At 40.1% G+C, this 24,927-nt stretch overlaps 1 protein-coding gene and 1 pseudogene across 3 annotated transcripts; one reads left to right on the forward strand and one right to left on the reverse strand.

The window, feature by feature from the left end:
* Nucleotides 1–8: 8 nt before the first annotated feature.
* On the forward strand, nt 9–23,818 carry RAD9B (RAD9 homolog B (S. pombe)). 3 transcript variants are annotated; one of them, XM_012663490.1, is made up of 12 exons: nt 144–180; nt 2,246–2,316; nt 3,377–3,526; nt 3,736–3,850; nt 6,366–6,465; nt 9,223–9,329; nt 11,703–11,809; nt 11,901–11,965; nt 12,506–12,628; nt 14,829–15,069; nt 22,517–22,625; nt 23,308–23,312. In XM_012663490.1, exons 1-12 carry the CDS (start codon nt 144–146, stop codon nt 23,310–23,312), a joined length of 1,230 nt encoding a protein of 409 aa, XP_012518944.1. The 3 variants fall into 3 exon arrangements, with proteins under 3 accessions (XP_012518945.1, XP_012518943.1, XP_012518944.1); XM_012663489.1 differs by lacking the exon at nt 23,308–23,312 and having other exon boundaries at nt 41–180; nt 22,517–22,725; XM_012663491.1 differs by lacking the exons at nt 6,366–6,465; nt 9,223–9,329; nt 22,517–22,625 and having other exon boundaries at nt 9–180; nt 23,308–23,818.
* LOC105825555 lies at nt 13,810–14,755 on the reverse strand (annotated as a pseudogene).
* Nucleotides 23,819–24,927: the final 1,109 nt, after the last annotated feature.

Genomic DNA, 24,927 nt, shown 5'->3' on the forward strand with positions numbered 1-24,927 from the left:
TGCACTCTGGGAATTAGTGGTGGCAGAGTGGTAGGGTGGGGAGATGAGATCGCGAAGCTTCGAAGAGCGCGGGCAACATCCGGGCACCCGGGGCCGTCGAGCTGAGGCGCGCCATCCAACCTTGCCTTTCAGGGCCCGTAGCCATGCTGAAGTGCGTGATGACCGGCAGTCAGGTGAAAGGTGGAGACGCCTTTCTTGCCTTGCTGTGTAGAGGAGGGAAAACCAAAGGTTCATGGGGCATCTCCACCGTCGTCTTATTTTTCCATTTTGCCTTTATGCACAGGGACTGAGGACAAGAGCCTTTGCCACAGCCAGCCCCCACCCACGCCGGGTCCTGTTAGCTTCTGAGGGGAGGATGAAGGCTCATTTTTTATTTATGAATAATATTTAATAGGGGTGGTGTCTATGAAATGAAATCGTTATCAGGCCTCGAACTCGGGATAGTGAGGACTGTGTAGGGAGGAGTTGGGAGTATAATTAATGCTTAGCAAAAGTGTTTTTGTGCCAAGAGAAAAGCATAAAGCTGGTTTTTCTTCCCGATTCTACCATTTTTTAATGTTCAGCCTCGGACAAGTCACTAAATCACTTTGGGGCTCAGTTTCCTCATCTGTAAAATGGTAATAATAACCGCACCTCCGCTATAGGGTTTGTTGTAGGCATGAGATAGAAAAGCATGTAAAAACCTCAGTAATAGATGGGAACGTACAGGACCTATTATTATTATTGTAAATGGCACTTTAGAAATGGAAGTTACTCCAGAAAGTATTTAGAAAAGCAATGATTTCCTAAAGGTTGTAACCTGAAAATGGTCATTGAGAAGTATTTTGTGTTGTGGCCGGCTTCTGGAGTGTTGAGGACAGATATGGGGCAGTGTTAACGAGCAGGAAAAGGAAGCACAAATTCCCCGCTTCTGCATGGTCTCAGAGGACTAGGAAGTTCTCTGTTGCAGTGTATATCTCAGTTGTCAATAAGCAATTATTTGTTTGATTGTTTAATTTTGTTTTCCCTCCTAGACTGTAAGCTTCTCGCTCCCCAACTCCCAGGGCTGACTGGTTTGTGGCCTGTTAGGGACAGGGCCGTACAGCAGAAAGTGAGCACGGGAGCAAGCGAAGCTTCACCTGTATTTACAGGCGCTCCCCATCGCTCACATCACCGCCTGAGCTCCGCCTCCTGGCAGATCAGTGGCTGCGTTAGATTCTCATAGGAGTGCGAACCCTACTGTAAAGGACCCTACTGTAAACTGCGCATGGGAGGGATCTAGGTTGCCGGCTCTTTATGAGAATCTAATGCCTGATGATCTGAGGTGGAGCTGAGACAGTGATGCTAGCGCTGGGGAGTGGCTGCAAACACAAATTATCATTAGCAGAGAGGTTTGACTGCACAGTAAATGTAATGCCCTTGAATCATCCTGAAACCATCCCCCATTCCAGGAAAAAGTGGTGAATGTCAAGGTGGTAAAAAAGGACAAATATCTTTACTTTTTATTTTGGGTCATCCTATCTTTCCCAGTGTACACACTTGTGATTCTTAACCATTGTTATCTGATTTTATGTTCTGGAATTATTTTCCCTTTTTTATACTTTTGCATGGATTGAAATGGCCATCCATTTGTACTGCAGCATAGTGTCCCATATCAGTTTGCCATGGAGTTTACTTAGTCATAACTCAGAAGAACATTAACAGTGACATACTGGATCAGACTACTGTTTCATCCAGCCCTAGCATCTCTTTCTGACAGGGCACCTGACTATGTTTGATGGGAAAGTCTGGCATCTTCCATGCTGCCCTAAAACACCACAGATGCATCTTGAATATCCATAATTTCTCTGTCATGACTTGTTTTGACTTTGCTGTCTGTAAAGCTATTAAAAAACACTTCAAATCATCCTCTCCATGCACTGTTTTCACACTTTTTTGGGGGGCAAATATATTTATTTAAATCAAGTTTCAAAATATATTAGTATGGAAATTGGCTTGCCATAGTAGCTCCATGCAACACTGCAAAGGAAGAATTTTGTTGAATTTTATCATTTCACATACTCTGCAAATTGATCGAGTTCTTACTATGTGTCTGGCATTTTGCCAAGGGTATTATACTCTATTAAACCAATGTAGCATTAGTCTACAAAAGTGTTTTTTTAAAATGAATTTATCTTGTGTCCTCTGAATGCTAAAGTAGTCCTGTGATTTGTTTTTATTGTTAGAGGCAAAGAAATGTGAGCAAGCACCTTTTTTTCCTCCACAGTATTTGGGAAAGCAATTCAAGCTTTATCACGAATTAGTGACGAGCTGTGGCTAGACCCATCTGAAAAAGGTGTAAGTAAGAAAGTTAAGTAACAGACAATGTATTAAGGCAAGAGAAGATATTTAAAGATCCCAGTCAGATTGAATGTTAACCAGGAAATCCAGAAATTGTAATTATCCCTTTCGCTGTTTTTTATTTTATAGATCTGAATACATTTTGAGCATAGTAAAATTGAAAATCATGCAGATAAACATAACTGACTTAAACCAGAAGTCATAAACTTGTGGTCACGAGACTAGATATGGCCTGCAGAAATGTGTTGTGGACCTGCATGGTTTTGTAAAAATTTAAAATAACTTCTAACATTTAAGACTTGAGACAGTCCAATTTTTCCTGCTTCTCATGAAAATTCAGAAGACCTGACCATTTTGGGCCTACATTCCCAGGTGGAAGTAGTTTGCTGAAACTGAGAACGGTTTCTCCCCTTAGACAAGGCGTGAGGTTGCCCATATGCTGTAACTCCCCCGTACATTGCTTTCTGCCACTTCACACATTAAAGTTCAGACCCCGTAGGCATTTACTATTTTAAATTTTCAACTGCAAGATTTAAGATTTAACATACGGGTATTCAATGTAGATATGTACACATGTATGTACATATGCAAATTCAATACACACTGATTAGCGTAGTCCATAGTTAACATTCTCTTACTGTGATGTTAAACAATGGACTTTTAAAAATTAAACAATTGTTTAGGCCGGGCGCGGTGGCTCACGCCTGTAATCCTAGCTCTCTGGGAGGCCGAGGTGGGCGGATTGTTTGAGCTCAGGAGTTCGAAACCAAGACCCCGTCTCTACTAAAATTAGAAAGAAATTAATTGGACAACTAAAAATATATAGAAAAAATTAGCCGGGCATGGTGGCGCATGCCTGTAGTCCCAGCTACTTGGGAGGCTGAGGCAGGAGGATCGCTTGAGCCCAGGAGTTTGAGGTTGCTGTGAGCTAGGATGACGCCACGGCACTCCAGCCCGGGCAACAGAGTGAGACTCTGTCTCAAAAAAAAAAAAAAATTAAACAATTGTTTAAAGAAAGTTGATTTTCTGCTAACTAGCCTTTATCTTATTTTTCCAGCTTTCTCTAAGATCCGTGAATTCTTGTCGGTCAGCGTATGGATGTATCCTGTTCTCTTCTGTGTTTTTTCAACATTATCAATGGTCACCCTCAGTGACAATGAATGGTAATGACAGCACATTGAATTTAAATTGCAAATTGGGAATGAAGGTAAATATAAGTGGCCCTGGTTTTCTCTTATTCTGTAGAAATATTTGTTATACAGAACATAACATGTATTCTGTACTTAATAGTTCAAATGTCACACAGGACAAGTCCATTCATTTATGAATACACATGCTTTTGTTAGTTTTTTAAAAAACTAATCAAACAGCTGTATTAAGTATGTGCTTAATATGTTTAATGTATTTGTGTTACAGTCAATTGGGCCCATCTTTAAATCTCTGAATTCCCTTGAAAGACATGTAGAGAAGTGCAAAATATTCACCAAATCTGATAAGTGCAAAGTAGTTATTCAATTCTTCTGCAGACATGGTAAGTGTAATTAAAAGTGGTTTAAAATGTTGTGGTTTTTTTAAAAAATATTTTTCGTGTTTAGAATATTCAAACTGCATGTGAAGACTTTGCATTGCACCATGGCTTAGCACTTGTGTAATGATGCAGCAGGGCAGTTGTAAGTGTCACCTTGCCTGTAGCTGCAGAAGTATTGTGAGATGTTTGGTATTAATTACTTCCTTTTTGACTTGTCAGTGGCACAAGCTTTACAGACCAATTTTTGTTTGTTTGTTTTTGAGGCAGAGTCTTGCTCTGTCACCGTGGGTAGAGTGCTAGAGTGCAGTGGTGTGATCAAAGCTTGCTGCCACCTCAAACTCCTGGACTCAAGGGATCCTCCTGCTTCAGCCTTCTGAGTAGCTGGGACTACAGGCACGCTTCACCATGCTCGGCTAACTTTTTCTATTTTTGGTGGAGATGGGGTCTCGCTCTTGCTCAGGCTGGTCTCGAACTCCTGACCTCAAGTGATCCTCCTACCTTGGCCTCCTAGAATCCTAGGATTGCAGACATGAGCCACCGTGCCACGCCTTGGAGTGGTTTGTTATGCAACAAAAGCTAATACAGCCTGGTACACAGCAGGTGCTCAGTAAATATTTATTAAATTAATAAATGTTGCTGTTGTTATTAATTCAATAGAAAAAAAACTACGTACGTTGAGAAATGTTATTTCTAGTGAGCTCTTTTGATTCTCACCACAACATTATTATGCTGTAGAAAGTTATAACCCACCTGGATTTTATTACATGGGTTCTATGTGCAAAGGTAGATTGAAATTCCAGTTGTACTTGTTAAAAACATTGTGTCCTTGAAAGGTCACTTAACCTCACTGAGCTATAGTTTCCTCTTCTGAGATTAAGTCCTTACCCCATAGAATAATGTGAGGATCAGAGAGAATATATATGGAACATGTATGCTCCAGTTCCTGGCACATGGGGCCACACCCTTTATGGCCACCCCTTCTCTTCCTTTAAAAGGAAAATAATTCACGGACCACATGTTGAAGTCTCACTGCCAAAAGTCCTCTCAAGAAATATCAGTCCTAGATGAAAGGTACTAAAACAATCATAGAGATATGGTCTGTAGTGGGCAATTACTATTTTACACACCATTAAGAAACTGTATTTTGGAGAGTTCTGCAAAAACTACAAATGAAACTACCCATACGATCTAGCAGTACCACTACTCAGTATTTATCCAAAGGAAAAAAAATCAGAATATCAAAGGTATACCTGCACCCCCGTGTTTATTGCAGCACGATTCACAATAGCAAAGGTGTGGAATCCACCTACGTGTCTATCAAAAGAAGAATGGATGAAGAAAATGTGGTGTATATACACAATGGAATGCTATTTGGTCGTAAAAAAGAATGAAATCCTGTCATTTGCAGCAGTGTGGATAGAACTGGAGGTCATTATGCCAGGTGAAATAAGCCAGGCATACAAAGGCAAATATCAAATATTCTCACTCGTATGTGGGAGCTAAAAAGTTGATCTCATGGAGGTAGAGAGTAGAATGATAGATAGCAGAGGCTGGGAAGGGTAAGTGGATGGAGGTGGGGATGAAGAGAGGTTGGTTAATAAGTACAAACACACCGTTAGATGGAAGGTATAAATTATCATGTTCCATAGAGGAGGGTAACTGTGTGTGCAACCATGTATTGTAAATTTCAAAGTAGCTGAAGAGGGGACTTGAAATGTTCCCAACACATAGAAATGATAAATACTCGGAGGTGATGGATACCTTAATACCCTGACTTGATCACTACACATTCTATATATGTAACAAAATATCACACATGCCTCATAAATATGTACAAATAACATGTGTCCATAAAAAAAAATTAAAAATAAGGAGCCAGGCATGGTGGCTCACTCCTGTAATTCCAGGGACTCGGGAGGCTGAAGCAGAAGGATGGCTTGAGGCCAGGCATTTGAGACCAGCCTGGACAACATAACACGACCCCATCTCTAAAAAATTTTTTTTAAATTATCTAACTGTGTTGGTGTGAGCCTGTAGTCCCAGCTACGCAGGAGGCTGAGCCAAAAGGATTGCTTGAGCCCAGGAGTTTCAGGCTGCAGTGAGCTATGATTGCACCACTGTACTCCAGCCTGGGCGACAAGAGTGAGACCCTCTCTCTTAAAGGAAAAAAAGAAAGAGAGAGAGAATGAGAGAGAAAGAAAGAAAAGAAAGAGAGGAAGGAAAAAGAAACTACCTGTATTTCAAAGAGATTTTGGAACTCTACTGCCTAGTCAGAGGGTGTGACGTGTCGCTCAGTGTCCACTAGGGGGCGATATATACATTTCATTAAGGATGCTCTCCAAGCTATATGCACCTGCCAGAAAGGAAATGTTAGCTTATTATTTTAATGTGGCTGTGAAACTTAAAGACTTTTTTTTTCTTTCTTTTACCTTTTTTTTTACCCCGGGCCCTTAAAGACCTTTAAAATCTGTTCATTTTACACTTCAAATTATTAAGAGTTTGCTTTATTCTTTTTAAGGTATTAAAAGAACTCATAATGTATCTTTTCAAGAAAGTCAGCCTTTGCAAGTTATTTTTGAAAAGAACATGTGTACTAATACACTAGTGATTCAACCCAGGTAATGAGTTCTCTGTTGTTTATTTTTCTTTTTCTGAATACAGTACGGTCACAGAGTAAAGAATGAATGCCATAGAGCTTTGCAATTAGTCACATTTTTTTTTCTAAGCTAAAAGTTGGCTTGGAGAAATCACCTTACAGGGTCAAGAGGAAACCTTGAAACAGACAACAGTAGATGAGAACTGCCTGATGGTAGCAGTAATAATTTAGTGGCCAAGAAATTTCTAAAAATGTCCCATCAGTGGCTTTCTACATCAAGTTCTATCAAAAGAGTTAAATATATTATCTCATAATACTTTGCATTTATATGGTAACTGTCTGAATCTTAGAACACACTGCTTTTAACATTTTTATGTGAACTCATTTTATCCCTAAGTGTTACGTGTTTTTCTGTAGATAGTAAGTGAAGCATATTTATCAGTGAAAGTATGCCCCATTTTTCAGTTCAGTGGTAGCATTAAACATTAATTAGCATTACTTTGTGACCCAAAAGATATTTTATCCTTATTTTTTACATACAAAAGCGATGCATGCTCCTTTCAATACATCGAAAATATATAGAAGAGAGCAAATATACTACTTGTGGTCTTTCTCCTCTACGTGCCCTGTGCGCCACGCAGCAGGGTAACCTCCATTCATGATTTGGTATCTCTGTGACTCTCTCTGCCCCTATGGCTATGGCTATTTCCTCCTCTGTCCCTGTCTGTCTCATTTATATCACATACTAGACACATAATTTTTTCAAAGAAAATGTCCTATGATCCATGTTGTTTTATAGCTTGCTTGTTTTACTTAATATATTGTGAGCATTTTTCTGTATCAGTTCACTTAAATCAGTCTTACTCTTTTGGATGATTGCATAATTTTTCATTGTATGACTGAATCATAATTTACTTACCAATTAACTTATTGGTGCACACTTTGTTTCCAACTTTTTGCTAACATACACAATGCTGCTAGTGGTACATAAGCTAGTGTATTAGACATCTATTGCTGTGGAACACATTTCCCCAAAATTTAGAGCCTTTAAAAATCAGACATTTATTACTTTATAGTAATAAGTGTGACTTAGCTGGGTGCTTCTGGCTCAAGGTCTCTCATGAGGTTGAAGTCAAGGTGTCAGGTCAGGCTGCAGTCTCAGGTGAAGGCTCGACTTGGGGGAGTCACTTCCACGCTCACTGACGTGGTTGCTGGTAGGCCTCAGTTCCTTACCACGTGGGCCTCTCTGTAGGTGCCTGAGTGCCCTCACAGCATGGGAGCTGGCCATCAGAGAGAGAGAGCACTGTGGTGCGAGCACACTGCCAAGATGGAAGCCATGGTCTTTTTATAACCTAATCTGAGAACTTCCATCTCACCACTTCTGCCATTTTCTCTTTGTTATAAGTGAATCTATAAGTCCAGCCCACACTCAGGGGGAGAGGATCATATAAAAATATGAATATGAGGAGGTGGGGATCATCAGGGCCGTCTTTCAGGCTGCCTAACACAGATAGAGTCTGAAAAAAGGAATTATTGGGTGGGTCAAAGGCTTACACAAATTTTAAATTTGCATAGATACTGACTACTCAAATTGCCATCTCAAAAGTTTGTGCCAGTTTACATTCTCACCAAAAGTGTAGGAGAATCCTTTTAAGTAGAGGATATAATCAATTTTTAAATAATTTTGCTGACCTGATAGGTTTGCCAACCTGGTATTATTAGATGTTCTTTATTGTTGTGTTTTCTTTATTACCAGCGAGTTTGAATATTTTCATATATTTATTAGCAATTTGTATTTTTCTTTCCTTTTGAATTGCACATTCATGCTGTCAATTTTTTGTATCACGTTATTTGGAATCTTGTATAACACCTCTCCCTTGACTGGAAAAGTTCCCAAATGAATTTGGTAGGTGTTCCTGACATTTTGACATCAAGAAACACTGCTAAGCTAATGTCTATCATCAGGTTGACACCAAGATTACATAAGTTCAAAGGATTTCATTTTTATCTAGCAACGTCTCAGTTTCAAAAGGAATGCAGAACTTATAACGCCCTAATAAAAAGACAACCTAACTAAAAAGTGAGCAAAGGATTTTATAGACATTTCTTCAAAGAAGATGTACAAATGGATAAGCACTTGAAAAGATGCCTGATATCATTGAGTCATTAGGACAATGCAAATCAGGCAACCTGAAATTTGTGAATTCTGTTATGTGTGAATTACATCTCAGTAAAGCTTTTTTTAAAAAGGAAGCTCGGGATAAAAGGACATTTGGGATGTGGAGAGAAACTTGAAAATAATAGAGGAAAGTAACAGAGGGAAAGAATACAGGAGCAGACAACTTGTAAACCTCTATCCCACAGCTGAATCTCCAACATATTATAATTCTCTTGATCTGCATTTGAACAATGGTATTTTCTACTATGTACCTTGAGAGTATGATTTCAGGTCAATTTTTAAAAATATATTGGGCACGCAAAAACATAGAATTAAAAATATTTTGTTCTGGTGTTTTGTTCATACTATAGCTTTCACATGTTTGACTAAGGATACATTTTGCTATTCTCTTGGCCTTCAAATAGCATTACTATTTAAAAATATACTAAAAAATAGCAGTTCGTATATAAGAAAGAAGATAGGCCTTTTGGGTAAATTTTTCTAAACCCAGGCCAACCAACCTATTTATTTCTAGATTAAAGATCTGAATCCCAGTTAATAAGGTGATATTTTTCTGTTTATTTTGCAAATGATGTTAATACTGTTCTTTACATTTTATAGATTGCTTGCTGAGGCAATTGTTCTTTTTACATCCAGTCAAGAGGAAGTTACTCTTGCCGTGACTCCACTGAATTTTTGTCTCAAGAGTTCTAACGAGGAATCAATGGGTAAGGGTTATCTGTCTTGGTGCTTTGATGGATTATTCCTTCCTGGCTCTCTTGATCACTAACCATACAGTAAATATTAGTGGCACAATATTTATTCTTGTCTAAAAAGCAGTAAGATGTAGAAAGGTGAGAAACATTCTTAAGAGATCCAGAAAGTTTAACACAATCAGTAATTAAAATATTTGGCTTTGAAATTCAGGGTGTTTTAAAATCAGGAGAATGGTTACAGAGAAAAATGTATTTTCAGTTAAGATTTTAAGGTCTATTTATCATTCTTTGCCATCCTCTGTGTTTAGTATAAAGAAAAATTAACAGGCCACCAATCCCATTGAGATACTTTAGATGACATAAGAAAAAGCAACTTTGAATTAGAAATGTAACATATATTGCAGATGGCAAATACATGGGGCAGAAAACGTGAGTGGTCGGTTCTTCCAAGAGTTATCTAGATGGAATGGAGAAACCGAGGCACAATTAAATCAGGAATTTTGGTATCAAGAAAATTTGCTAGGGTCTTTTGGCACCACAAGCTGTTTGAGACTCTTTGCCCCTGGACAATTTGTTTTTGGTGATAGCAGTGAAAATACAGGGAAGGAACTGCATTATTTTAAAGTGAAAAATCAGTGGAAACAGGGCTTAAGTTGGCTCAGGTGACTGTTGTAGTGTTTACTTCGTGCCAAGTTCTGTTCTAAGTCGTTTACATTTATGAATTGATTGATCTTCGTAACAACTCTGTGATGTAGGCGCTGTTACCATCCCCATTTTACACGTGAGGAAGTTGAGGCCCAGAGAAACGACGTGCCTTGCCTGGTGTCACACAGTTGGCAAGTGGTGGATCGTGATCTGAATTCACGGTGGCCTCCAGGCGTGGGCTTGTTAACACCGCGCTTGCATGGCTTCCCTCGAGGCTCATCCAGCATTCTTTTTGGCCCTCAGGAGGGCACGATCTGGAAAATATACACTTGGCTAGTGAAAGGGTCTGTTTTGTGTTCCATCGTGCCAGCTCTCAGTAAAGATGCTCATTTAGTAACTAGAGGACACTGTCCCTGTGAGTAGCTTCCTAATGAGTGGTCATAGCTATGGTTGACTGGGGACCCAATTATCTAATTCTACCATCGAATTTCTTCTCTATGAACATACTGGGAGTGATATGAACCTTCTTGTTTGAGATTAATGTATATTTACAATATCGTCTGGTCCTTTATAAAACATACATCATTTAACCTTTGTTCTTACTACTTACATAATTCATTGAAGAAAATTAAAACTATAAGGACTTATTTATTTATTTATTTATTTTTTAGAGACAAAGTCTCTGTCACCCAGGCTGGAGTACAGTAGCGCTATCATAGCTCACCACAGCCTCAGACTCCTGGGCTCAAGTGATCCTCCAGCTTCAGCCTCCCAAGTAGCTGGGACTACAGGCGCGTGCCAGCACGCCTGGCTAGTTTTAAAAATTTTTGTAGAGATGGGTCTTGTTTTGTTGCCCAGGCTAGTCTCGAACTCCTGGACTCAAGTGATCCTCCCACCTCAGCCTCCCAAAGTGCTGGGATTACACGTGTGAGCCATTTTGCCTGGCCCACAATTAAAATTTTTAAAAATTCACTTTTTAAGCCATGTTTTATAATTTAGTATGCCACATCTATTTTATGTTAATCCCTTTTTGTTAATATTTTTAAAACAAAATGGGATTTAATGAATTAAATAAAATGTAATGACTTTGTTATTATATATAAACTATTTTCATACATAGTAGTTCCCTTTGGAATAAATTAGCTTTTATGGTATTCTGGCCACTTATTGCTTATAACAAACCTATAACTCCAAAACACAGTGGCTTAAAACAATACTTTATTATCTGTCATGGTTCTGTGGGTTGATGGGCTTAGCTGGGCAGTCCTCACTTGGGGTCTCTCATACAGCTGTAGTTAGACGGTGACTAGGTCTGGAATCATCTGGAGGTGTGAAGATGGTGTACTCACATGGCTCGCAATTGATGCTGGGAGCTCAGCTGGGCTGAACCAGAGTGTCTACACACATGTGGCCTCTCCATGTAACTTGGACTTTATATAGCATGGTGGCTGAGTTCTGAGAGTGAGTGTTGCAGGGGACAGGAAGCACAGGCTGCTAGTCTCTTAAGGCCTAGGCCCAGAGACTGCCACGGTGTCACTTTGTTTATTGGTCAGAGCACTCATAAGGCCACCCAGATTCAAAGGGAGCAAACGTAGACATAGACCCACCTCTTAATGAAGGAACGTCAAAGAATTTGTGGTTAGATTTAACCTACCACTTATGGTTATATTTTTGTATTAAAATTTAACAAATAACCTCTGGAACTAATTTTATTCTTTTTTTTCTTATGATATTAAGCAGATTTGAGCAATTCTGTGTACAGTGAGATGTGTGTTGGCCCGGAAGAGTTTGACTTCTTTCAAATTGGAGTGGACACTGAAATAACATTTTGCTTCAAGGAATTGAAAGTAAACAAATATGTGCATTAAATTAAAATTCAAATTTTCACTTGTTTTTAATAAAGATTTCAAGGGTTTTTTTCTTCTTTTCTTCTTTCAGGGAATGCTGACATTTTCAGAAGCTACACATGCTCCTATATCTATTCATTTTGATTTTCCTGGGAAGTAGGTCCTTGGGAACTTTTCTGAATTTGCTTTTTTTCTTTTGTTATATATGGATAATAAAACCCTTTGGATCATTTTGAAATTGATTAACACCTCAGGAATTCCTTAACTTCCCTAGCAACACTTATCAAACCAAAATTTTGAAAGATGCCGTTAACAACATTGGCTTTCTTTAATTGGTAGCTTGATCGAGATATATTCTTCTTCAGAGTGAAACATTTATAAATTTTGCATGGTGCTGAATAATTGCTTAGTTAGAAAATTATAGACGCCTTAAACAAGTTAGATCTCTATGAAACTGGGCTACTGATATTTCAGAACTAAAATTTTAGATGAGATTGGGTTAAGATGTGTTGTATAAAATTGGATCTGATGATTTCTAAGTATCCTTTCAGCTCTCAGGACTATGTTAATTTGCAAAAACACAAAAAGGATGTCTTTTGTGTTCTTTTTGCTCCAGAATTATGTATCATTTTCTAATGTGTTCCTAATGTCCACCAGAAAATGAGTGTTATTTTTGCTCTGACTTTGCCCTTTTAGGCCTATGGCGTTAAGTATTGATGATATGCTAGTGGAAGCTAACTTTATTTTGGCTACATTAGCTGATGAGCCAAGTATAGCATCTTCGCCACAATCCCTGTGCCTTTCACAGAAGCGGAAAAGGTAAGGCTGTGTTTTAACTTCTTTATTGGTTGGGAAAAGCCATCACAGTCTTATTCTGAAATGATTCAGTGGCATTCACTTAGGACACAGCTGAGGAGTGAAACATTAGAAGATCAGAAGTTTTGACAGAATCTGGAGGAGATGTAGTGTTGAGATCTAACTGTAGCATAGAAACATCAGCAATCTTGCATCGGATGTTTGCTTTTTCTCTTCTGACCAGAATTTAACAGGACTGTCTGGTTTATCTGTGTTGTTACCCAAAACTCATTTCCAATTTTTAGGGTTTTCTTTAGGAGTGATAGTGTTAAGTTTCACAGGAAAGTCTATATTTACTCCTAGAACTTTTCTTCAGATATAGGGATAGCTATTGTTTTTCCTTTTTCTTCTTCCTTTTCTTTTTTTAAGAGGCAGGATCTCACTGCTTTGTCATCCAGGCTAGAGTGCAGTGGCCCGATCATAGCTCACTGTAGCCTTGAAGTGCTGGGTGATCCTTCTGCCTTGGCCTCCCAAGTAGCTAGGACTACAGGCGCCTGGCTAATTTTAAAATTTTTTGTAGAGATGGGGTCTTGTTATGTTGCCTAGGCTGGTTTTTATTTATTTTTTCTTAATAACTTTTTTTTGGAGGGAAGGGATGCTTCATTGTAAGTAAAACAAAGTTATTGTGGGAAATTTGTAAAATAGAGAAAAGTACAAAGAAGAAAATAAAACTTACCCTTAAATGCACTACCCAGAGATAGCTACTGTGAACTTTTTGGCTCATTGTATTTTCTTTCAGATTTTTTATTTTGCATATACCTATATTTTAAAACAAGATTGGGATCCTATAACTATCCTTTTTTTCCCCTGTAAATATATTGTAGGCTTGGTCTAATATCACTAATTATGACTTGAAAACATGATTTTTAATGACTGTGTAAAATTTTATCATTTATAATTCATTAAACTTTTTTTCTAACTTGGTCCTGTTATCATATCACAAGATGTCCCATGCATACTGGGTTGCTTTACAGAAAGATTCGAATCTTTCAGTAAATCTTTTTTTTTTTTTTTGCGAAAGAAAAAAGGTTTTTTGATCTCCATGAATGTAGCACACACATAAAGTAATGGTTCCCCCAGGCTCCATCAGCAATGGAGAAATAGCAGAGGGCAGGTGTGTAGAGATTTCTTTTTCCAGGCCCAGGCCCACTGTTACTTGTTGAACTGGAAAGAATAGACCCCATGGTCTGAGGGTGTATCCACTGCCACTTGATTCTGCTGGCCACTGCTCTCCTCAGCTGAAACATTGGAAGAAGGCACAGGGGTGTACTGGGAGATGTAAGCACCTTGCATAGCTGCAGCTGTTGGCATATACGTGCCCATGCTGCTGAGGGAGAGATGGCCCAGTTGCTGGGTAAGGGGTCCCATCATGGAGGCAGGCTGGAGAGAAATGGGGTGATCCATACCTGGTGTCAGAACTGAACCTGAAGGCTGCATGAGGTATGACTGGTGGTGCATCCAAGATGGGTTAGGTACTTGTAGAGGAGATGTCTGAGTCACTCTCTGATAGGAAGACACAGGAGATGGAAGGTATGGGGACAGTGCAGACTGAGCAAGCATCCTGTTGGGGGTGATGTTATAAGGGGCTGGGTAAAACCCATTCTGAAGAGCTGTGGTGGGGTCATAGGTCAATACCATATCACCCATGTCTCCATTCCTTGGCCAGGCCTGTCCATTTCACATAAATTTTCCTTGATTCTGTTGTTTCTTTGGTCCACCATCAGCAAATTTGCAAAGCAAAGGATCAGATGGGGCTGGTACTCCAGGGGGTGTCTAATATATTTTCCATTAAAGTGGGTGATGATGGCTTCACATTTCTCTGTGGACTCCATCCTTGCAAAGCCAACCCCTCTGCTAGTCCCACTGGTATCTCGAAGGATTCGGGTGGAGATAACCTGGCCAAAGGGCTTCAGCATCCCCTCCAGTTCTTGCTCATCCATTGACAGTGGGAGGTTTAAGATGTATAAATTTGTGGGGTCCTGCTCAAGAGAATTTCTAAATTATCACATATATAAATCTTAATTTTCAATAATTAATTCCATGTTATGTCAATACATTCCCTAAACCAGTGCTATTGTTGTCATCCCACATTGCTACATTAGTTATATAAAAAATGTATTTCAAAGTAAGCTGTTCATTTATTTAATCCCTGTTAATACTTCAGGTCAGACCTGATGCAGTCAGATTCAAGGGCTGATGAAAATGTAACCAGCCAGGCCCGGGAGTGTACCTCGAGAAAAGCAGCCCCCAAAAGGCTTTATCCTGATGAGACTTTCACAAGCAACTCTATGCTGGGAAAGTGTGGCAGCCCTCTGATGAAAAGAGCAACTGGAGACATCAGTGAAGTACCAGAAAGCAGTGTCAGTGACGCGGAGGGAGTGCCAGCATCTCCATATCTCAGGAAGGTAAAAACAAAGTGTTGAGACACAACCACGTCCCAGTCAAGAATTCTCATCTGTCTCCTTTCGCAATCTCCCTGCCCTAGCGCACTCCTAATATCCTGAAAATCAGTTTTCTTATTTTTTACTAGAGAAAGGATGAAGCTAGTCTTAGATGGAGGAAAGTCTAATTTATAGAATATCAACAGAAAATAGTTAAATTGCTCAGTCATTAATTTCTAACAAAGCATATTCAAGTAGAGATTTAGGTCACTTGTCTTTAAGAATAAAGTGTGATTGTTCATTGTATATCTTTGAATACAAGTAATATGCTAAAGTTATATAAATAATGTTTCCTGAAATAAGTTTCCTTCTAATTTTATTTTTCAAATTTGATTGAGAAATGCTTTATTCATAGTAGTATAAATGTAAATGTCATCCCAACAAATATCACAGATTCCTTCATAGTGGTGTCCCAGTTAATAACATTTGGTTATATTCCCAACATTTTGCCAGATAGGTAATAAGCTTCACAAAATACTATGCTGTTAGACCTTATGAAATCTATGGAATTGAAGGTAAACATACTTCCAAAGTATCTCAAATATTGATAATCCCAATTTTACATGTTTAATGTTTCATTCGAGCTCGTTTTGCTATTGCTATTATTAGGGATTTGGAAATACGTGTTTCTTAGAATTAAAAACTTGAAAGGAGACATAATATTTTTGGAAGTCACCATCTTATGCTACATATGACTTTTGGGGAAGAATTGGATGGTAAACTCAATTTAATCATTTTGAGGCCATAAGTGTTTATTGAGTACCTATTGTATGCCCAACACTTTGGGCAATTTTCTTGTATATTACTAGGTTGGCCTAAAGTGAAAACTGAAGTCTGTGTTCTCATTATACAAAAGCATTTACAGCTCCTGTTTTTTTGCATTTACGGCCACATGTATTGTGCTAACTTTTTCACAGGCAACAGCAGGAAATCATTTTCCTGCTACTCCAGGTCCCTGAAATTCACTAAGGTTGACAGTTTCCTCACTGGGGAAAGTGACATTCAGAATGGTAAGCTCCATGAGCACCATTACAGTACTCTTTACTCCAGTTTCCTGTCGTATCGCTAAATTCTAAAAAGAAGGCTCTATTTTTAAAGGGAATTATTTGCCTTCATGTGGCAAATTCCTGCAAAGCTGAAATTGCATTATGGGTAAATGATGTAGACCCTGATCAAGTTCCACCTGAACTACTGCGGCCTCCCGCCCGGCCTCCCTGCCTCCATTCTACCCCACACTGGTTCTCCCCCACTGTGCACTAATAGATTTTGTCCAAACCTTAGATCCACCATGAGACATGGGGATTCAGAGCATTGGCTCTAGAGTTCAGCTTCCTGGGTTCAAACCTCCCTCTTGCCACTTATTAGCTTTGTGATTTGGACAAGTTACTTACCTTTGCCTCTGTTTCCTTATTAGTAAAATAGGGATAATATGCCCATTAAATGGAATTGTGAAAATTAATTGAGCTAATAGATGTAACTGGCACATAGTTGTGCTCAATAAATGTTAGTTATTATTATTATGTATCACTCTCCTGCTTCTAAAACTCTTAGATTATGATGCTTCTCCCATAAGATTAAACCTAAACTCCTTGGAATGGCTTTCAGGGGCTTTCCCTGGGATATTTAATAACATCTTCACCTGGCTTCCTCCTTTTCTCCCCCACCACCATATAAAACATACCTTATGGCAGGAATAGCAGGTAGATTTCCTCTCTGGTACCCACACCAGTCATTTGGTTGGTCAGGCTGCGTTGAGAATGACTCCAAAGCTCCATCTCTACTTGACTAGCAGGGTCTGCCATGCACATTAGAGGCTGCTTGTCCTTGAACCAGACTAAAGCTGTAGCCATTATGATGCTAGTACCATTCTTATCGTAATATGACCCACCCTATTTGTTTGCTCGTTTGTTAACTATTCTTTTAAAAATAATTTCTTACTTTTAAAAAGTTGCAAAAATAGTACACCAATTTCTATATACCCTTCTCCCAGACTCTCCAAATGTTAACATTTTATATAACAGTACAATTACCTTTTCATTGAAGAAAAATCAGAAAATACAAATAAGAGATAATCAAAGATAATCACTTCAAACATTTTGATTATTACTCTACCTTTTAAGACTTTTGTCTATGCATATACAAGTACACATGCATATGAAATTTTAATTTTTTAAGTTTTAAAATATAAATTCAGACTCACTTGCAAGAACAGTACAAAGAATTCTCATATACCCTTTACCCAGATTCCTCAAGTGTTAATATCAGCTGGGCGTGGTGACGAATGCGCCTGTAGTCCCAGATATTTGGGAGGCTGAGGCAGGAGGATCCCTTGAGCCCAGGAGTTTGAGGCTGCTGTGAGCTGTGATGGTGCCACTGCACTCCAGCCTGGGTGACAGAGCAAGACCCTGTCTCTTAAGAAAAAAAAAAGGTAACATTTTAGGTTAGCAGAGTCTCCTTTAATCTGGAACATTACTAAATCTTGCTTTGTCTTTTTCTGCTTTGACACTTTAGTAGAATGTCCCTGAATTTGGATTTTTCTGATATTTCTTCATAATTATATTTTAACTATGCATTTTTGTGGGAATACGACAGAGTGGTATTGGGTTCTTTTTATGTCTGGAGATGCACGTTGGAGATTTGTCTCCTTATTTGTGGCGTTCACTTCTGTCATGTGGTTAAGGTGACATCTGCTAGCTCTCTCTGCTGTCAAGCAACTGTTTTTCTGTTAGTAAGAATCTCGTGGAGAGATACTTTGAGACTATGTAAATATCCTGTTTCTCATACTTTTTGCTTTTTTTTTAGAATCTATTGATGCTTTTTTGTCAGAAATAGTTATTACTGTGATGTTGGCCAAAATGGTGATTTTCCTTTCTTTTCTCTTTTCTTCTCTGTCAGATCTATTTTTTTTCTGTATTAATTAGATGGAACCCTACTTTAAAAAGGCCTTCCCCTTCTCTCCCTTTATTTGTTATCCAGTTATTTCTTTATATTACTGTGTACTCTTAGATACTCATTTTATTCTATGGGTCATAATCCATTACTATCATTATTTATTTTGTTGCTCAAAATGCTCCATATTTGGCTACTAGGAGCCTCTTTTGGTTGAATCTGTGTCCCTTTGATATGTCTCCAACATTTTTTGAGCACTTCCTTAGTTTTTGGAACCTTCAGGTATTCTAGGCTATTCTATCTTGGACTTCCCTTGCCCAGCCTTGGAATCAGCCATTTCTCCTAGGAGTCCTGGTTCCTTTTATTGGAGATGATATATAAAGACCAACTTCTGGGTGTCAGGTGTGCACTTTTGTACCGGGGTTTCACTGCTTCTGGGCCCTTTCAGCAGACACAGCTAGTTAATATATATATATATAATATATATATGTTGATATATTTATTTATGCACACACACACACACACACACACACTCTCTCTCTCTGTCTTAATTTTTTAGAGACAGGGTCTTGCTCTGTCACTCAGGCTGGAGTGCAGTGGTATAATCAAAGCTCACTGCAGCCACAAATTCCTGGGGGCTTAAGCGATCCTCCTGTCCCAGCCTCCTGAGTAGCTGGGACTACAGGCACATGCCACCACACCTGGCCTTTTGTAGAGGTAGAGTCTTGCTATGTTGCTCATGTTGGTCTTAGAACTCCTGGCCTCAAGCAGTCCTCCCAAAATGCTGGGATTATAGGTGTGAGCCACCACACCTGGCCTGGTTTATCTCTTTTATTTTTTCCCCGATAGCTGCGTTGTATTCCAAGTGTCAATGTACCATAGTTAATTCAACCATTCTCCTCTATGTGGGCGTTTAGATTTTCCCCTCAGTATTTTGCAATAATAACCTTTTACACGTTTCTTCATATTGTTGAAAGAGTATCTTCAGAGTAAACTGCTAAAAGTGGGACAGCTGGTTCAGAAAGTGACTGCAGACGTAGTGTTGCGAGGTTCTGCCAGATTCCCCTGCAGAGGGGCTGTGCCAGTTTGCACTCCCTGCGCGGAGGAGAGTGCCCTTCCCGCAGCCTGGCAAACAGCATTTGTCAAACTTTAAAAAAATGTTTGCCAAACTGATAGGTATCTCAGTGTGGGTTTTTTTTTTTTTTTTTAGAGAGACGGGGTTTTCGCTATATTGTCCAGGCTGGTCTCAAATTCGTGGGTTCAGGCAGTCCTCCCACCTCAGCCTCCTGAATAGGTGGGACTATAGGTGCAAGTCACACCAGCTCAGTGTGGTTTTAGTTTTTATTTCTCTAATTGTGAGTGAGTTTAAACATCTTTTCGTGTGTTTAAAGGCCATTTTATAATTTTTGTGAATTGTTTATTCATGTCTCTTCCCATTTTTCTATTGGGTTTTTATAGGCATTCTTTCTATATGGGGATATTAGCCATTTGTCTATGATATTTGGTACAAATATTTTCTCCTACTTTGTCAGTTGTATTTTAAGTGGTTTTTTGCCATGCAAAAAATTTTCATTTTATATAGTCCAATTTATAAAATTTAAAAAATTGTCAGTGGGGCTGGGTGCAGTGGCTTATGCCTGAAATCCCGGCACTTTGGGAGGCCAAGGTGGGAGGATCATTTGAGGCCGAGAGTTCAAGATCAGCCTGAGCAGTGTGGTGAGACCTCACCTCTACAAAAAATAGAAAAATTAGCCAGAGATGGTGGTACATGCCTATAGTTCCAGCTACTTGGGAGACTGAGGCAGGAAGATCACTGGAGCCCAGGAATTTGAGGTTGCAGTGAGTGATGATGACATTACTACACTCTAGCCTTGGCAACAGAGCAAGAAAGACCTTGACTTAAAAAAAAAAAAAAAAAAAAAATATATATATATATATATACATATATATGAGCTGGACATGGTGGCGCAGGCCTGTAGTCCTAGCTACTCAGGTGACTGAAGCGGGAGGATCACCTGAGCCCATAAGTTCGAGGCTGCAGTGAAGTATGATTGTGCCACTGCTCTCCAAACTGGGTGACAGAGTGAGACCCTATCTCTAAAAAAACAGTAATTGTCAGTAGTTAGAAAGCTTTTCACAACATGGAATTTATTTATTTATTTTGAGACAGAGTCTCACTCTATTGCCCGGGCAAGTGCCATGGCCTCAGCCTAACTCACAGCAACCTCAAACTCCTGGCAGCGATCCTCCTGCCTCAGCCTCCCAAGTAGCTGGGACTACAGGCGTGCACCACTATGCCCAGCTAATTTTTTCTATTTTTAGTAGAGACGGGTCTCGCTCTTGCTCAGGCTGGTCTTGAACTCCTGAGCTCAAGTGATCCTCCCCCCTTGGCTTCCCAGAGTGCTAGGATTACAGGCGTGAGCCACTGTGCCTGGCTCCAACATGGAATTTAAAGAGGAATTCACCCATGTTTCCTTCTAGAACTTGGAGGTTCCTAAACCTGATTATAGGCTGGTCCGAAGGTGGTGAGTTATCTCACTTGATTGTTCACAGTCAGTTACAGATTGAACTTGTTCTACTGCTTTCCCCCTCCTCACTACTGCACTTGACTAGTCTTAAAAAAATAAAACAAACCTGATTGTAGATTAGAGGGTGCATAGGGTATCAGGACTAGGGTGTAAGATAGAAAACAAAAGAGTCACATGATTAAATATCTGAAAAGTTTTTAAAAAGCTGTGATATGTTCCATAAAGGAAAAGTTCAGGGTGCTTTGGGAGGATTTATGGTCTGTACTGCCCTAATCCAAGAGGTCAGAAAGTTTTCCCTTTCAAACTGGTGTGTGAGCTGATCTGGAAGGATCAAGTAGTGGGTGTGGGAGGAGGAGCCTCAGGAGGGAGGGAGTGCGAACTGAGGGGTGGCCAGTGTGGTTGGAGATCAGACAGCTAGAGGGTGACAACGGCACAAGGTGAAGCTAGAGCAATTGGTGAGTGCCAAATCACGCCAGGAGAGTTCCATAAGCCATGTACACGGCCATGTGAAGTGCGCTGGTATTTAAAGTATTTGAAGGGTTTTAACAGGGAGGCCTGACAGAGTTGAATGTTTGCAAGATAACTCCAGCTGCAGCTGCTGTGTGAAAAATGGGGTACAGTGAGGCAAGAATGGTCCCTCAGCCGTAGCATCTGAGAGATGGGGATTCCTTAGACGAGAAATGGAGAGAAGCAGCTGAGGTAGACAGTTAATTTAGGAGGTAAAACTGGCAGGACTTGGTAATGGATTGGTTATGGGGGTTAGAGAAAAAGGAGGTATCAAGGGTGACTTAGGTTTGGAGAACCAGGTTACTAAAATGAGTTCACTTTTGGGTATGTTAAGTTGCAGAAATCAAGTAGGTAGGAGAATCTGTGGGTTGATGTTCAAATTCTAACTTGAAACTCCCTGGCATATAAGTGGTCATTTCAGCCAGGGGCGTGGATGAAATCTCTCAGGGAGAGGGACAGAGGAGAAGACTGCCATCATTGAAAGTAGTGGTTCTCAACCAGGGGTGATTATACGCCGCAGGGGAATTCGGGCACTGTCTAGAGACATTTTGGATGTCACGACTCAGGAAGGGGGTGCTACTGGCATATAGTGGGTAGAGACCAGTGGTGCTGCCCACCATCTTCCAACGCCCAGGACAGCCGCTACAACAAGGAATCATCAGGCCTCAGATGGCAGTAGTGCTGAGGTTGCGAAACCCTGTTTCAAAGACTGGTTAGGAGAGGGCAAACCAGCTGAGCCGAGAACAGCCAGGAGAGTTGTGGCAGGAGGAAGGCACGAGAAGAAGTGTCAGAGTGTATAGCAAATGAGATAAAGACTGAAAATAGGCACTGACTTTGAGGATGTGGCAAATTTTGGTGACCATAATAATAGTTTTGGTGATGTTGGGAGGCCAGAAACTTTTCTAGATAGGGCTAAAGAGTAGGATAATGAGCAAATGGAGACAGTGAGTGTAGACAACTCTATAGGGGAGATAAGGCAATAGCTGGAGGAGGGAATGGGACGAGGTTAGATTATTTCTGTATGTTAAAGATGAGAACATTTGAGCATTTGAAAATGCTAATATTCCTGTCCGGTAGAAGAAAGGCGTGGGAGGGGCTGGGATGCAGACGCAGGCAGGGCGGGCGGAAGGGCGGCTTCTGCCCTAGCAGGAGGGGAAGGGAGAAGACTGCTTGGTTCACCCACAACAGCCTGCAGAGGCTCCCTTTGTCTGCCCCTCACAGCGCTGGTGGAAGTTTTGATGGCACAGGGAGGGGAGTCAGCAGCAGATTGTTAACCCCAAACTGAAGACTGTCTTGTGCCTTTGAAGTCAGGGAAGGGTTTGCTTTTAGGATGTGTTTGGCCAATAATGAAGGTTCTGGGTGTTCCATCGCCAACAAAGAAAGGGATACCACACTGGCCAGGTTTCTGAAAGGGGCTGTCACCTGGAGCATTTAATGAGCACACTTTCACTTTGGAATCAACAATGCAGTTACTTTTTTCCCTCCAGTTTTCTTGCATGTTCTTTGGAGCAGTTTCTTCTGACCAGCAAGAACACGTCAACCACCCTTTCGACAGCCTGGCAAGAGTAAGTGACAGTGAAGAGGACATAAATAATGGCAGTTTCTCCACATTCTAATGCTTAACGATAGCTGAGTTGGCCCCCAGCCCGGTGACTGGCTTGCTTGCACCTCAAGCACGAGCTTTCACATTTAGTGTATGAAAGACGTTGTCCTGGACTTCCTTGAAATGGAGGACGGGCTTCTGCTTTTCCAAACATCATCTCGTACAACCACCGTATCTAGAAATAGCTGCTTGTCAAGTGTATGTAATTAGCTTTAAATCCATTACGCTACTTGGGAGGCAGAAGAGTTTTCTGTGCAGGAAAAAAGCCCATTAGAGTTCTTCAATTCAATGCACGTTCCCCCCAGAGCTTTTAACATTTTCTTCGCCAGTTTTATAAAGGTATTTAAGCTTTCCTCCGCAGCTGTTTGGAGTGCATCAGGATGGCTTGCAACAGAGTTCTGCGATTAGTAGTCAGCTATCTTTTGTATTTGATTGCCAACATTTGGGTTTTAGTACTTTCAGAGATAGCAAAAAGTTACGCAGTCTTTTCTCATTTAATACCATGACTTTTCTGTCCATTGTTTTTAATATTTTAAGTAAAATAATCCCTGGAAAAAAGATCCAAGAATAAAAATATAGTTACCCCTCACTTTGTCATCTTTTTATATATTGTATAGTTTTATTTCATAGCTTTAAGTTGTTCTGATTTTCAGATGTGATTTTTTTATTTTGCAGTGTGATACAGAAAAGAATTTAATGGAAGTGATGCCAAATATTTCTATATTATCTGACGTAGAACAGCAACCTCCACTGCCAAGAAAGCCTGGGTTTGGAATGGAATGAGGTGTAAGACAAATGTCTCTGTTCTTTGGCCGTTTAAGAATTAGCTTTTTACCTGCACAAACGGACTAAAAAATCTGGCACAAAAACGCCGTTATGTAATATCTCACTGTGTGTGCCTTTCCCTCCCCCAAACCTGTTTACAGTCAACTATAACCTGACAAAGGAGACTTCTGTAACATCTCATTGTTAACTCTTGTGAAACCATCAAACCCTAAGGAAGTGTTAACTGGCAAGCAATTGTGCTTTAGATTTTGTGAGAAATTCATAAAGGTGGCTGAGTGGATTAGTATGCTTTAAAAGTGAATAGAGTTCTCACTGAAACCAGAATGAATTTGGCTCTTGTAGCTTAGTAATGAGTCATAGCTACCCACAGTAACCTAATAAAAACTCAAGTTCATCCCAAGATGTTACTCAGTGAATGAAAATGGGCTTTCACCAAGCTTTTTGTGGAAATTGGCAATGCCCACATAATTTCAACTAAGTCCTTTCACATTGTAGGATGAAGATATTTATATATCTTATGCTTACACTGATGATTAACACTGAATTTCAGATATTCCTAAGACATACAGATGACTGACTACACAGAATTTGTTTCTTTTTTTTTTCGGCAGAGTCTTGCTCTGTTGCCCTGGCTAGAGTGTAGTCGTGTCTTCATAGCTCACTGCAGCCTCAAACTCCTGGGCTCAAGTGCTCCTCTTGCCTCAGCCTCCCGAGTAGCTGGGACTATCGGTGCGTGCCACTGTGCCCAGCTAATTTTTTCTACTTTTGGTAGAGACGGGGTCTCCCTCTTGCTCAGGCTGGTCTGGAACTCCTGAGCTCAAGCAATCCTCCCGCCCTGGCCTCCCAGGGTGCTGGGATTACAGCTGCGAGCCACCACGCCTGGTCCAAAGAGAGTTTTCATACACAAGAGTAACACTGCAGGTCTCCTCAGTGAGGATGAAGTTTCCAGTTCATTTCTAGGTCTTGAAAGCATCATAACAACCTGGTTACACTGTTAAATTGTATACACTTTGGATTTTAGAACCCAGATACAAGAGTGCTAAGTTTAAATACAAACGTGCGCTGTGTAACTTTTCAGTCAACTGACCACACAGATGACGGTGGTCCTGTAAGATCATAATGGAGCTGCCCTAGATAGGTGTACCATTTTTTAATCTTTTATTTATAACGTATTTTTACTGTACCTTTTCTATGTTTTGATACATAAATCTTTACCATTGTGCTACAACTGCCTACAGGATTCAGTACAGTAACATCCTGCATGGGTTTGTAGCCCAGGAGCAACAGGCCACACAGTGTAGCCCAGGTGTGTAGTAGGCTACACCGTCTGGTTTGTGTAATTCAGTCTATGATGTGCGCGCAGTGACTCTACATTGCTTACCCACACATTTCCCAGAACATTTCCCTCCTGTTAAGTGATGCGTGACTGTACACCAGATTTTTTGGGTAGCTTCACTCTATAGTGTTTGGAAGGTGCAAAGTGTCAGCTGGGAAAACCTCTATATTTTA

The sequence above is a fragment of the Propithecus coquereli genome, unplaced genomic scaffold, assembly GCF_000956105.1.
Source record: "Propithecus coquereli isolate 6110/MARCELLA unplaced genomic scaffold, Pcoq_1.0 Scaffold81, whole genome shotgun sequence".
Classification (NCBI taxonomy): Eukaryota; Metazoa; Chordata; class Mammalia; order Primates; family Indriidae; genus Propithecus; species Propithecus coquereli.

What these genes read in the sequence shown, in the direction of transcription:
- RAD9B (XM_012663489.1), top strand. Translation starts at nt 144, where the DNA reads ATGCTGAAGTGCGTGATGACCGGCAGTCAGGTGAAAG. An exon ending in TCAATTCTTCTGCAGACATG is followed by an intron (nt 3,851 to 6,365) that starts GTAAGTGTAATT and finishes ATTCTTTTTAAG; the next exon opens with GTATTAAAAGAACTCATAAT. An exon ending in CATTTTGATTTTCCTGGGAA is followed by an intron (nt 11,966 to 12,505) that starts GTAGGTCCTTGG and finishes TTGCCCTTTTAG; the next exon opens with GCCTATGGCGTTAAGTATTG.